Source organism: Thermobia domestica, chromosome 10 (genome assembly GCF_964235325.1).
Source record: "Thermobia domestica chromosome 10, izTheDome1.hap1.1, whole genome shotgun sequence".
In the NCBI taxonomy this organism is placed as follows: Eukaryota; Metazoa; Arthropoda; class Insecta; order Zygentoma; family Lepismatidae; genus Thermobia; species Thermobia domestica.
In genome coordinates, this window is record NC_137463.1 from 267,027,653 (window position 1) to 267,042,819 (window position 15,167).

Genomic DNA, 15,167 nt, shown 5'->3' on the forward strand with positions numbered 1-15,167 from the left:
AAAATATCCCAAAAATATAAACAGAAAATTATCTTATTGATTTTTTTTTTTTTTCGACAGATTACAAATAAGCCAGAGACCCGGTTCAGTTGCAATTTCTTGCTATAAATTGGTGAAACCTTATTTAGCATATAACACTGTAGAAAAATATAACAATGTGTAATAAACAGCCTCCACCACCAATTAAAAAAAAAAAAAAGTATTTCACATCACATCTGCCATTATTCTTATTTAGCTGCAGTGTTTGTACTTGATAGTATGGAATTTTCGATTAAATTATATACTTCCATTTAGGAAAAAAAAAAAAAACTGCGTTCTTCTTGAAGTATCCCTTCATGCAAATACTGATACATGATTATGCAGTCGTGTTCAAAACACCCTGTTCACTTACATTTTTAAAAGCCTTGTATCAGTGGGGTACATTTAACATAAATATGTGAAGAGTTCTTCTTTAAGGTGATCTGGTACCCCTAGCAACCTTGAAAGGTAGCCCATTTAAAAAGCATAGCAAAGTTTTTCACTATTTTCTTCTTTATCATTAAAGTTACAAACGTCAAAATTTGAACAAACCTAGAGGAGACACATATCTATGCCTTGTGTGTTTTAGATTTTGAAAAAAACATAGTAAAAAAGCTTCCATGTTTGACTTTAAAAACTTGCCAACGCTGATGTAACCCTCCCACTCAAATTTTGAGTTGTTGTCTCCTTTTGTTGAAATGTCTATTGACTCCTGTGTGAACCTCCCTGTCCGCGTCTAGCGGTCGTCTTTCTGCCTGTCCTTCGAGTCGGGGTTGCTTGAAATGTGAATATCGACGGATAATCACTTCATGAGTGACAGTAGGAGGGGAGGATAAAACTCCCAGCGTACTTACTGATTAAACGGAAGACTAAGGTGAGATCCCCGATTGCAATACGTACATTTCCAGGATTTCCCAGAGGGAAGTATTGCGTCGCACACTACATCACACATCTTTTATGTGAAGACTTAATTTTATGCAAAGATTGAAGACTATAAAGAAATGCATTCTAGTGAAATTAACAATAAACAGAGAGACGGACCACCGAGACTGAGACTGATTTGGAATCTAAAGAAGTGGGGGATGGGACATGTTTATATGGAGACGGACAGTGTCAGAGGAAGAAGTCTACTCTGTTCTACGAAACACAATACAAAACGGATATTATCATTATTATTATTATTATTATTATTATTATTATTATTATTATTATTATTATTATTTATTATTAGGGGCTCTATACCCGACCAACGAATATTTCTGGCTACGCGTATGCCTTCAAACATAAGTGGATAACATTCTTGCGTATCTTATTTTATCCTGTAGGGATGGTATAGAGACTTGTAGGCAGATCCTGAGGGAAGGGTCGCTCGCCACCTCCAATGGCACAAGCATCAGTGTTGCAAAAGTTCAAGTCTGTACATAATAAAACAAAAGTAACCCTAAGTAGTAGTGTTACAACTCACCACTACCCCATCCCTCAGGAATCCATCCTGGATCCGTTCCTGTGTCGTCTGGAGTCGAAAATATGTCATGTGGAAAGAAAAGCTATGAAAAATGTCATCTTACAGCCTTTTGCGTCGATTTCCTTATAACTTGGGGGAGGCCCGTCCTAGTGTGCTAATTGACGAGGGGATCCCAGGGATTTCTCCTCTGAGAAATCTTTATCCCCCTGCAAGAGAAAATTTTCATCCCAGGCAGGAATAACTTTTCCCCTCTCTTACGTGTGTGATGGCTTGGTGCGCATATGAGTGAAATTCATCCGCCCTGGAAAAAATATTCAATTCGCACACACCCGTCCAGTTATCCAATTTTTATATAACGTAGTGAATATATATATATATATATATATATATATATATATATATATATATATATATTATATATTTGCGAAATAAAGTACTGAGGAATATACTTACATAGTTGTGCAACTACGGCGGGGATTAGGGGGCCCTCTCCCTTCCTAAATTTTTTAGCCCCTCAAACCACAATGCATCAGTATGACATTAATACGGAGACCTAGAATTGTTACGATTGCCCCCTATCATATTTATACCCCCCAAACTTCAGAGGCTGGTTGCGAGCCTGGTCAACAAGGTTTTCACAGGTATTACATAATTTAAACAAATTTGTATAATGCAAAATAAATTTACTACTAAATCATGCTCAATTTTAAAATAAGCCAACATCCAGTCTTGGGAAGTAACGTAACGCAAGTAACGCGTTGCTTGTAACGCGTTACTTTTTAAGTAACGTTTCCTAGTAACGCGTAACATTTTTTCCAAAGTAACTGTAACGGTAACGCGTTACAAATTTTTAAGTAACGTACCTAGTTTGCGTTACTTTTTTCGCGTTACATTTCTGATGAGTAACTACAATATATGTATATTTTTTTCGGAAACAAACGTTTCTTTCCTGTAAGTGAATTTCTCAGAATGAAACAATCGAGCATAAACTACGTATGTCAGTGACCGATAGTCACCAACACACAGAGAAACAGATAAGTTCGTAGTGCCACTTGCTCTTTTTGGAAGATGAGGACAGCCTTATGGAAATCACGTGTACCTGGAAGGTTCTGTCGTAGATTTTGACAGCTCCAAATCAATATATTGAGTGAGTGAACTAGGAGTGCAATGATATCGGTAGTCTATTTTACTTTGATTGGTGTTGTTTTTATAAGATGGAGAACGAAAATATTTTACCGTTCGAACAGCTGAAAAAAATATTTTTTTCCTTAAGAGCTGAGGATGATGGTGGACAGAATTTAAAAGTAAAGTGTCTGAAGTGCCCTGGCGGAAAATATTTGTCAACAACTAGGATGCCATAATTAACGATAAGGGTTAATATGAATAAACTGTGTTATGATGAGCAAGCCTAACTTTATTACTAGAAAATAGTTTGCTGACAGGGAGTTCTTTCAGATCAGTTTGCTTATCCTAGAGTCCCGTTGATTATAATCGATTTTAGAGTTACTGGCAAGTTTTGATTCACCCCTAGTTCATGTGCTCTCCTTTTATTAGTTGTAGTGTAATGCTTGTCTATATTCTGTATTTTTAATTTTACATAACAACACTGTTATTATTATATAATTAGTTTAGCAGAATAATAATAAGCAACCATTTTTTCTAACGCATAGGGATGAGCACGAGTCAAGCTAAAACTCGACTTGACTCGAATTCAAGTCGAGTTTCGAGTCAAGTCAAAGGTAATATTCTCGAGTCGAGTTCCGAGCCGATTCAGTTTTTCGCGTCGAGTTTAAAGTCCAGTCGAGTTTCGTTCGTTTTAACTCGTCTTGAAATCATGGCCTGATTACACTGGAAAGCGAAGGCCATGAGAAATGTAAGCTAAACAGTAATATGGAATACTTTTAGTGTTGCTCACGAGAGGGGACACTGCTCGCATCTCATCTCGTCTCGATAGCGAGACCACAAGAGAGTTTTTATAACAAGCTCAGCTCGTCTCGGCTCAACTGAGAAGATGACTCGAGCTGGCTCGATTGGGGTGAAACATCGGCTCGAGCTGGCTTGGTAGGGATAAGCCATTTGCTCGGTTCGGCTCAACTGAACCGAGGGCTCTACCCTAGTCGTTTGGGTGAGCTGTTGGCTCGGCTCACTTCTCGGTTCAGGTCGATAGTGAATGAGCTGTGAGCCGAGCTGCTCGAGTCGCTGACAATTCTAAACCCAGATCGAGCAGTTTTGAAGATATTTGGCCAGTGCCCTATAACTTTTAACAGTGTTTGGCTGGAGCCCGAATACTCAACCTAGACCTTCAAGCCAAATTCAGAAGCTCGTGAACAATGCCCTTGACTCTTAGACTTCACGACTACCGAGGTTGGCAATCAACTAGCTTTTTAGTATTCAAATAAAAACCGCCTATCTTTCATGTTTATATACAGTGTTGTTATAATTAATAATAATAATAAAAGTAGTCGTATTAGCAGTTTCATTGATAATAATTATATTGTCTATGTAATATACTTAAAGAATGTACTCGAAACTACACACCGGATTTGGCTCGACTCGAATCGAAACTCGACCCCATTTTGAGTCGAATAGGAGGAAATTTTTCGAGACGAGTTCTCGGGTCGAGTTCAAAGATATCTGTTTCTAGTCGAATCGAGTTTCAAAGAAAACTCGCTCGAACAGGCTCGTGCCCATCCCTACGAGTAACGCAGTATGGCATTTTTATCAATGTTCCATTATATGAAAATGATCATATATCAAGTAAAAATTTGTCCTTGCATTTACATAAAGCGATTCAGAACGTGCAATAATAATAATAATAATAATAATAATAATAATAATAATAATAATAATAATAATAATAATAATAATAATAATAATAATTAATAATAATAAGTATTATTATTAATTATTATTATTAATTATTATTATTAATTATTATTATTATTATTATTATTATTATTATTATTATTATTATTATTATTATTATTATTATTATTATTATTATAGCAGTAGTAATAGTAGTACGGAAAGTTGAATTTTTCACATATTTAAAGTTTCGGACCTAAAAGTAACGCATTACTTTCGAAGTAAAGTAACAGTTACTTTTGTGGGGCAAGTAACGCGATACTAACGCGTTACATTTTAAGAGAAAGTAAAGTAACTTGTAACGCGTTACATTTTTACAAGTAACTTACCCAACACTGCCAACATCATTTACTTACAATAACATAAAATGTTGCGTGAGCCGTTACCCAGCTTTATCAAACTTGGTTCTCTTCTGTTCGAACTCACAATGAAAGTTTGCACAAGATATTTCACACGAATTTGATCGGGGGTGTACTTATGCACATGATACAATCCCACAGCGTTCAGGCGCCTTGCGAAATTCATTTATTAGAAAAAAATCTAAAATTAGGAAATGCTAGTGTGAACATAATATGGATCTATATTTTTTCCTTCTCCATTTCCAGGAAAAGGGAGATGTAGACATTACACATGAGTATACGGTAATTTATAAAATATTGTATTATCACCGGACATATGTGCATGAAAAAATTTAAAAAGTTCTAGGTCTAAATAGTATAGAAGTGGCCATGTGGACAGGCAACAAAGAACGAAAGTGATTTTTAAAAAAGCAGGGCCCAGGAATTTTGTCCACATGGCATTTCACTTGATTATATTTCCCTAAAAAATTATTCATGTAAGTATCTTTCAATTATTTCTAAAGAGAGGGTTTTGATCTCGCTTTCAAAGGGTAATTTTGTCCTAGATTGATTCCAATAGTATTTTTTTCTATAACCTTTCCCAAAGATCACAAACTGACATCTGTGCTATGTTATTTTGCGGAAATGGTAAGCTGACAAGTGACAACTACCCTTCCAGGAATTCGCAGAATGAAAAGAAAGAAAAAAGAGAGGGAGAGAGATGGGAAAAGAAGGTTTTGGTTGTACCGCTGTTTATGAGTCACCTGATTGGAACAACTTGAGCGAGGCAGAGAACTGAACTTGCCGCTCGACTCGGGCGGAAAGGAAAAATTGTACCGTCGCAGGGAGTTCAGGTCTTACTGTTGTCATGTTTTCAAAGTTAAAGATAGAAGTTTCCTTACTGTGTTTTTTTCAAAATCTAAAACACACAAGGCATAGATATGTGTCTCCTCTAGGTTTATTCAAATTTTGACGTTTGTAACTTTAATAATAAAGAAGAAAATAGTGAAAAACTTTGCTATGCTTTTTAAATGGGCTAACTTTCAAGGTTGCTAGGGGTACCAGATCACCTTAAGCAATTTGTTTTCTCAAATGCAATCTAGTTGTGTTCCAATTTCTTTTCTCTCGAAAATTTTCAGATGGAGCATGTATCAGCTTTATTTATTTATTTATTTATTCGCTACGCACGAACCAAATTATTATGTGAATGGAGAGTAAGGTGATAGGTGTAAAAGGAATGAGGCAGAATAGGTTGCATAGTGAACCGTGCTTCATTTCATTATATAAAGAATGAGATACTGCTATAGAGCTGTATGGTGTATAATAAGGCAATCTGAGGTGCCATGCAAACAGTGAGGCCGAAACGTTGACATAAAAGGTCGCTATACGGGAAATGAAAAAAAATCCAGTGATTGCGTCACAGTACTTTTAGGGATAATTATTGTAGTTGAGAAGATTGGTCTTACTGTAACTGACATTTCCATAGCTTCTTGATTTCTTCTGCCAGGTTATTTCTGTACTGAATGTTGTACGTAAGCTATGAAATAATGGTAATGCTACATCTATGAGGATTACTTCTTGGTCAATTTTATTGATAACAGCGATATCGGGTCTGTTTGCAGGAACCGTTACATCTGTTCTTATATCTCGACCCCAGTAGTTTGTATTTGTCGTTTTCAAGTACTGGATTTGGCTGGTATTTGTAGCGTGGCTTGGTATCGTTAATTAATTCCATGTTATGTGCCAAAAACTGGTAAATGCTTTTAGCAACATTGTTGTATTATTTTAGAGAGATTATTATTATTATTATTATTATTATTATTATTATTATTATTATTATTATTGAGACAAGTTCAATCATCTTTTATCTGTGGTTTCCTAAAATGTGACTCAATAAATCGAAACAAAGTTAGACGAATTTCTTTTCCAGTCTTCAAATACCTTAAACAAAAACAAACTCAATTTGTCAAAGAAGTTTTAAACAGAAGTTAGAAAAACATGGAATTACTATTGATATTAATTTATTGAAAATATGTACATTATCTTTAAATATTATATACAAGTAAGATGAATGGACGTGCAATTTGAATGTATCGGTTGAGCTAATGGTCGGTCAGGACGTACTGTAATGTTATGAGTTCCCAGTCGAAGATGGCTAAAATCGTCCAACACAAACTGTTCAACGTTCGTCACATGTTTCGTTTCTTTGTTGGCAACTCCAGAGAATCCCAGAAGATGGCAGATGTCTTGGAGGTCAGAATGCTTCACGGTGTCTCCGTAACAATACAATTGCCACTGACCATAAACTCTTATCCACAAGTCACCACCCCTACGAAATTAAAAGAAAAAAATGAATCAAAGCAATGTAACATACTGTAAATATGATGTTTACAATGTGTAGAATTAACATTAAATATAGAATTACAATGGAGTAAATCTAATAGATGTTTAATGGTGAATCAATTTTGACATTGTAGCACTTCCGATACACCCTTCAGTTGTTCCAGCATATCTAAACAGTGCAAAAGCACGGATATGCTGTATTACGTTCCACTGTGAATCACATAGTGCGACAATATGGACCGCCACACTCGCCGAACTGAGTATCACAAACTAACTCACATCCATAACGGATTCCAGTGAAGCTGACACCACTGGTGTTATGCCAAATTAAAGACACAGACGGTGTAGAAGAATCCATTCTGTTATGGCAACCGGTTTCATGCGACCGATTCACCATACCGTTCAGAAAATGCTACGTCTCAAGGTGACCCATAAGCTCATGCGCAGAAAGCTGTACGAGCGCCACCTGGTGGTAGAGGTTGGTGATTTCTAGTTACCATAGACGAGGTGTAGATGTATACAACCGATTGCAGAAAGGTTCGAGCAATTTCGTACAGTAGTACCGATGTAAGAGGATTATGCAAATTAGTTTCTGCACCGTACGTTACCTACTCGATTTCATGGTTGTGACTAGATTTTGTTACAGGAGAAATAGCTAGATCATGTTGCCAACAATGTGAAAATCAATATTGCTCATGTTTTGACTGATATATAGAACGAAATTCCCACATTGTATAGAGAGAACACTAACAGAGTAGAACTGCATCAGAACAACGCTTATAAGTTATTGCTGGAATTCTACATACGGATGACAGCTAGGACTAGGATTCCTTTCACCGACATCCCAGTAAGAAGTCGCTACCGTGCCTCTGGTCATCTGAGATACCGTCTTTGTTGTGTAAGATGCACACAGATTTCTGCTGCTGGAAAGAGTCCTAACAGAAATGGAATAAAATATCTCTTGTACATATGTAAAAGTCTTCTCCAGTGGAAGATGCGCAATCGGGCAATTGTCAAAGTGATCATCACACAGAACACGACAGGTGGTGGAAGAGCGGAATATCATAGGTAAGTGAACACTTCAAATTTGTCTAAATGGAAGTCTATGAGTCTGTGAATGATACACCGCCCTTCAACATTTGTAACATTTGTGCTCTCGTCAACTTCAAACATACTTTTTTTTTTTTTTTTAATTTCATTTATTGCTGTGATTCAATGTCTTCAGACATTATTTGAGAAACTGTGTTGTTTAAAATTGGAACAGTGTTAAGTTGCGGGCAGACTGTTCTCCAGTCATACATTAGACGATATTTTTAATACAAGAACAAATCAAATTCAAGACTGGTGTGGATTTTACCAGATTTAGTAATGTGATGTGATCTAGCAATACTCTAGGATCCTTCCACTAACATTTTCTTTCTCTCTGTTAGATATGCTGGAACATCATCACCGCCGTCTGCGTTACCCTCTGAGCACAATCGTGAAAAGTTTTTTAAAAAATGTGATTCTTTTATAACTCATTCACTCACTATGAACTATGAAACCCGGAGGTTCAATGCCGGATTCACAAAAGCTCTCTATTGACTACCGTCCTTAGCCCACTGGATTTAGTTTCTACTTCGTATTCCTATTTCTGCGAGATTAATCTTAATATTATCCTCCCATCTGCGCCTAGGTCTTTCTAATGGACGTTTTTCGATTGGATTTCCAGTCAAAACTTTGAAAGCGTTGTAATGTACCATTACAGTTGAAAGTAATGGCAACTTTTTTTTTTTACGCACCCTGTACCTAGTAATTTTTTTTATTCAATTTCGGTTTAGTTACACAATTTATTTACTCTCTTTACTTCGAATTAAATATAATGAATCGAAAGGTTTCATTAGTAACCATATTCCCACTGTATAATATATTTATTTATATTTTGATTAAGTGTAAATCCCATTTTCGGATATATAAGTTGAAAAGTTACAAGGTTTATCATTCTGACGTCATACCGAAACATAGTTCCGTCATTGGATATAAATTTTCTTAATTTCAGACCAATGTAGATTTTGGCCAGGTACCTAATCTTTTCCCTCACCCCCTCTCACTAGTCCATAGTCACTTTCAGATCCGGTTATATCTGGATTTGCCAAATTTCTATTTGTTTTGTAATTTCCGCGGCTAAAGTTTTCGTTCTGATTGGAGGAATTCTCCTACCTCTGGCGTTTTCGGCGCAATGTTATCAGAATAATCGAAGACACCTTACGAGGCGCAGCTTATAATTTCGCCTACATATCTGCGGTAAAAGGACTAGGATTTTAATAGAATTCAGGTAAAAATCTGATTTAATTTCATAGTTGAACATTGAAGGCTGTGTAGGAGCCCCAAAAAAAGGGAAAAAATCTACATTTTTCGTAAAGAAACAATAAGTTAGTGAAACATCCAGTTCTGTTTACTAGGAAGCCATGTTTGCTGCCCAACTAGAATAGACAGAGTGAAAGAGTGACTTTACTTTTTTTTTTATTTCAAATTCAATTAGGGATTAGGGAAAATACGACCTGTTTTCGTATATTCTATAGTGTATATTTTAAATGTGATTTTTTTTTATTAAGTGTCTGTATGTAGTAGGTTTTGCAATGTTAACTCTCAGAATGGCAGCTTAAGCTAGCGTAAAAGGGCTCCTATCCCCTTTTCCAAATTGAACCAATTCTAGCGGGGGAATGGGTTAGTTATTATTTATTTTAGGGCCTTTTCCCCTTTCAGGGGAAGGGTCCCTTAATAAACCTCGTTAAGGTGCCCCCAGGGCATCAATCTTTAGTAATAATTATGTAACCAATTGGTCAGGTCAATTGGACCTAGGGTTACCTTTCTCATTTTGCCCCCCTAAATTAAATAGAGCCGACTGTATATACCAACAAAGGAGTATTTTTCGTCAACATGCATGTAATTGAATGGTGCATGTTTGGTTTAGTTAGTTGTCTTTATGTATGGTGCTAACAGTGGTGTGTGTAGTTGGTGGTTTTGTGTGAGTGTGTGAGTTTTCGGTTAGGACAGTGTGTAGGTGTGCGTTAATTTGGTGCCATGTGTCTGACTCGAGGTATACTGGGCCGGAGTGAATATTGAATTTCTGATTGATGAGTGCAAGTATGTGTTTCGGTACACGGTGGATTATGCCTCCACTACAGCGCCATGGTGTCTGTTTTCGGTAGTTGGTTGTTTGTTGACATTGCGACGTCGCATGACTTGGTGATTTGAGTTGTTTGATTTTGGCCATTTGTTTCTGAATTGCATCCCGTGGACGTGGTTTTCGGTTCGGATGAGTATGCATTCATATGGGATAGCATGGGATCTTACTGTGCTGAAAATTTCAGCTTGCTGGGTCCAGTAGTAACTGACAAGTAAACCTTACGTTTGGGTGAATCGAGTTGCTGACTAAGACACATATGATAAAGTAGTACTAAATGTGGTCAGAATTTCAGTGAAGTTGTAGGTGCGAAGCTCTAGGGGTTTAGGAGATACAGCTACCAGAACATCACATGGAAGTACAGAATAGTCTTCATACAGTTGTAGGTAAAAGCTCTATAAGACCTCTTGTAACGACAAAAGGTGAATAACAAATATATGGGTACATATTAGGACTAGGGGGAAGTCATATAGTAAGGGTATACCTGACGGCGACCATCTTGAAATCCGCCATTTTGAATTAAGGTTAAGTTTTTAAAATAGGAATAGGGTCATGTGATACATGATTTAAGGCGTAAATTTAATCAGAAGAACAATGGTGACGTTAATTTTGATTTACGCGCAATTGGTAAAAAGTTACAGGGAAATTAAATATTGTTGCAGCATATGTGTTAGTCCTTTACCCCACCTTGTAAATTTTGTGTTAATGATAATAATTAAATATAAAGCAGGTGGATAAATGTTAGGTCTATGGTAAGAGTTGCCTTGATAGCGGCCATGTTTAAATCCGCCATTTTGAATCAGACAAAAGTTTTAAACAAAACGCATACCATTGACAGCTTATTAATAGCAAATTTTACCATAAATCCAACGGTATAACCATTTTTGCTTTATCATTAACCAGCATTTGTTATCGCATAAACAAGTTGCTAATTTAAGGAAAAATGACCAAAGTGGAATTTAGTCATAATTGAACTTGGGTCTTTCTTCCGGAAAAGTAATAAATTATTACAATCAATATGTAGTTCAGAAAAGAGTGCATGACTTGCACAAATGCTCTGCTTACAGTGAACACACCTGACAAAGGCAATCGAGTTACACTTGACACATTTGTCGTTAACAATTCCGTCAAAGCAGTAGTCGTAAGGAGCGATCCATTTTATTTTGTGCTGGTTAATGATAAAGCAAAAATGGTAATACCGTTGGATTTATGGTAAAATTTGCTATTAATAAGGTGTCAATGTAATGCGTTTTGTTTAAAACTTTTGTCTGATTCAAAATGGCGGATTTGAACATGGCCGCTATCAAGGCAACTCTTACCATAGACCTAATATTTATCCACCTGCTTTTTATTTAATTATTATCATTAACACAAAATTTACAAGGTGGGGTAAAGGACTAACACATATGCTACAACAATATTTAATTTCCCTGTAACTTTTTACCAATTGCGCGTAAATCAAAATTAACGTCACCATTGTTCTTCTGATTAAATTTACGCCTTAAATCATGTATCACATGACCCTATTCCTATTTTAAAAACTTAACCTTAATTCAAAATGGCGGATTTCAAGATGGCCGCCGTCAGGTATACCCCTACTATATGACTTCCCCCTAGTCCTAATATGTACCCATATATTTGTTATTCACCTTTTGTCGTTACAAGAGGTCTTATAGAGCTTTTACCTCCAACTGTATGAAGACTATTCTGTACTTCCATGTGATGTTCTGGTAGCTGTATCTCCTAAACCCCTGGAGCTTCGCACCTACAATTTCACTGAAATACTGACCACATTTAGTAGTACTTTCTCATATGTGTCTCAGTCAGCAACTCGATTTACCCAAACGTAAGGTTTACTTGTGAGATATCCATTAAAATAAAGAATACCTATTTTCTTAATAGAAGTGGGGCCCATATGCTGTTGCTGTTTGTTTCAAGATGTAGTGTTGAATTCTCTTTTCCCGTGGCTGTAGAAAATTCCATTGTTGCTTTAGTTTTGTCGGCATATCAGAAATAAAATCATCGTTGACAATTTAACTTTCAGTGAATACACGTATGATTTTTTTTTACCTGCGAAGTAAATACAATTTGGGTGCTTCGAAACAAAGAGTACGTGGTTCGATGAATGTTATCGTGTAGTAGTTTGAGCGTGATAGATTGTGATAATTATATATATTTATTACTGTGTAATGTAAATATGTGTATGGCCTGCGTGTAAAATGTATGAAATAGGGTGTCTGTAAAATATTACTTCGCGCGAAAATTAGTAGATAATGAATGAATGTAATGATATATTAATAATATGATATAAAATATGAATGAGATGATGACACCTATATTTAAATGGATAGGCCTAGTGTATGATATGTAGTAAAAATATGAATATGTTTACTAAAAAAAAAAATCTCTCGCGTTTTGACTTCTACACCAGTACATTCATCCAACCGAGTTTGCTACTTGAATAGTAAATTGTAGTTGGGAATTGTGTGTTACTTCGCATTTAAGTACCTCATAATAACAGCCCCGGATCTTAAGCCTTTCAATAGATAGGGTAGCATCATGTGGGAATTACTTCTAAAGGGTGACAGAAATGATAATTAAGAAAACCAACTGCTATATCCTGTGATCATCGAAAAGTACAGGTTTCGGTCATTTGTACCTTTAACATTCATTGCCTCTCCGAGATTTTTTTTTTTCGTTGCTTACCTTGTTTATTTATTGTGCAGTGTTCGTATAGCTCAGTTCGGACTATCCGATTAAATCAACTGCTACTAAATTAATGTTTATGTCATTAGCGTACCCGGACGTCGACCCCTAGTCCCCTTAAGTATTTTCATGTCTTTTCTTAGTTTAATTAGATGAGGGAAATTAACGACGTCCCAGACGGTGGCATGTCTGCGCAGGGTAGCCATCGGTGATGTTTGGTTATTGAAATCACCGATTCAAAATCCAGTTTATTTAATTTTTTTTATTTTGGCAAACTCTAATTAGGGATATCTTAGCTATTACTCTAATTTCATTACTATTCTGGAATCTTCTAGTTTCCAAGAGGTCGGATGATTTTTTTTTCTCTTTTGAAATTCTAAATTAACGCCGTCTCTAACCTTCCGGAGGATTTTCGGGACCCTGCTGGTTTGGGCCGGATACGGGGATCGGATTTCAATCTTACAACCAAACTCTTGTGGGATTGGGATCTGATGGACACAGAACTTGCATCCTTGGCAGCAGGGCGCTCCTTGAGTCTACGTATTTGAGTAGACCACCCTTTTGGCATGTTAAGAATATTTTGGCTATGGATTTTGTTGAGAGCGAAATTCGACTTTTATCTTTGTAGCGTTAGTTATTTCCCACTTAAGTCTTTGGCGCCCCTATTCTTCGTCTTCCTTCTTCTCTATCTCTCTCTCTGTCTTCATTACTTCGAGATTTTTTTTTCAAATTTTTCAACCTCCCCCCCCCCCGGTTTCTGAAACTCATGAAAACATACAATATTCATATCACTTATTTCGATCGTATGTACTAACTGAGACATCGAGGGATGCAATTCGTGGAGGTATTGCAGCACATCTCAGGACCATTTTCGCGATATTTAATCCACCACGAGAGAAACTGACGAGAAGGTACACTATGCTTTCAGATTCCTAGAAACATTTGTTATTCATTGATCGTACAAATTATACCCATTGACGACTGATTTCTGGTTTTTCTTTCTATTGATTGGTCATATAGTGTGTATGTATTAATAGTTTGGGCCCACTAGTTTCGAATAACATTGATTTCTTTTGTATATACATCTATATATGTACTTACATAGTTTTAAAAGTTACGTGCCTGCTCTATTTGTTGTATTTCCACCTCTTATGTCAACTTATTAAATAACACCAACTATTTCTTTATACGCGGATCTTTAGTAAATTGAGAATGATTATTGATTATCGGGTTTACATATAAAGTACAATGTTGCAACCTTATGAGAAAAAAAAAAGTGAATTTTGATAGTCAGGGTTTTTGTTTTGTTTTTGAGCCAATAAAATATGAATACTTATCGAATATAAAAAGGTTATGTAGATATTAAATGTCGACGAAATACTACAATGGATATTAAAATGAAATTTATTATATTGAGTAATATGAATATATATATATATGCGAGTATGTATGTGAAGGGCTCGGTATTTACCCTGGTTTGGTTAGGTTGCCATAGATTTTTGACACCCGATATTAACCAACTCTTTGTGATATATAGTATTACCGCGTAAATTGTAATAAATTACATTTTGTTGAGTTGTTATTGATGTTTGTAACTATTAAAGTTGAATATCATGTTAAATACTGCATGTAAATAAAACAAGTAGCAGGTCGTAAGAAAAGTAAGAATAACCCTAATCCTTATCCAAATTTAATTTGCGAGATCATAGTGAAATCAGTAAGCTACGAAACAGTGTGCCCCACCAACGAATCCTTCTATCAGTAAACCATGAAACAAATCCTTCCTCTACGATCGGAAACCTAACTATACAGAGACTAGAATCTTTTGACTACACGATCTATACTAGGAAAAAATTAGTGATCTTAAATTCAATGAACTGAAATTTGGTTAATAATTTAATGTGAATACTGGAATATGGAAATATGTTCCCAATGTTTGGGACTGGACTCGATATTTTAAATCTTGATAAACTTTGAAATTTTATATCAAGTGCGTCAAGTGACGAAATGAGAAATTTAAATATATATGTGATATGAAGCAACTATTTGTCTATAGTTAAAACAAAAACGATTAAATACTCTCATGGACACAAATCACAGTGCGTAAAGAGAGTTAAAAAAAAAGGAGTTATTATCGACGTGAGAACAAAGACTCATAAAATTGTCGAAATGTCTCCTCTTGGGACAGAGACTCAATAAAATGTTACTAAAGTGTTTTTTTTTTAAAGAATGATTAACCAATTATATTTTTTTTCTTTCTTTTTCC

The 15,167-nt window shown here is 35.8% G+C and overlaps 1 protein-coding gene across 1 annotated transcript in view; it reads right to left on the bottom strand.

Annotated features, from left to right (window-relative positions):
• Nucleotides 1-6,692: 6,692 nt before the first annotated feature.
• Nucleotides 6,693-15,167, bottom strand: part of ndl (serine protease nudel) — a 123,796-nt gene continuing 115,321 nt past the window's right edge. Inside the window, exon 23 of the mRNA XM_081729538.1 lies at nucleotides 6,693-7,015. Within this exon, the coding sequence (XP_081585664.1) occupies nucleotides 6,739-7,015 (277 nt within the window). The 3' untranslated portion in view covers nucleotides 6,693-6,738. The remainder of the gene's footprint in view (nucleotides 7,016-15,167) is intronic.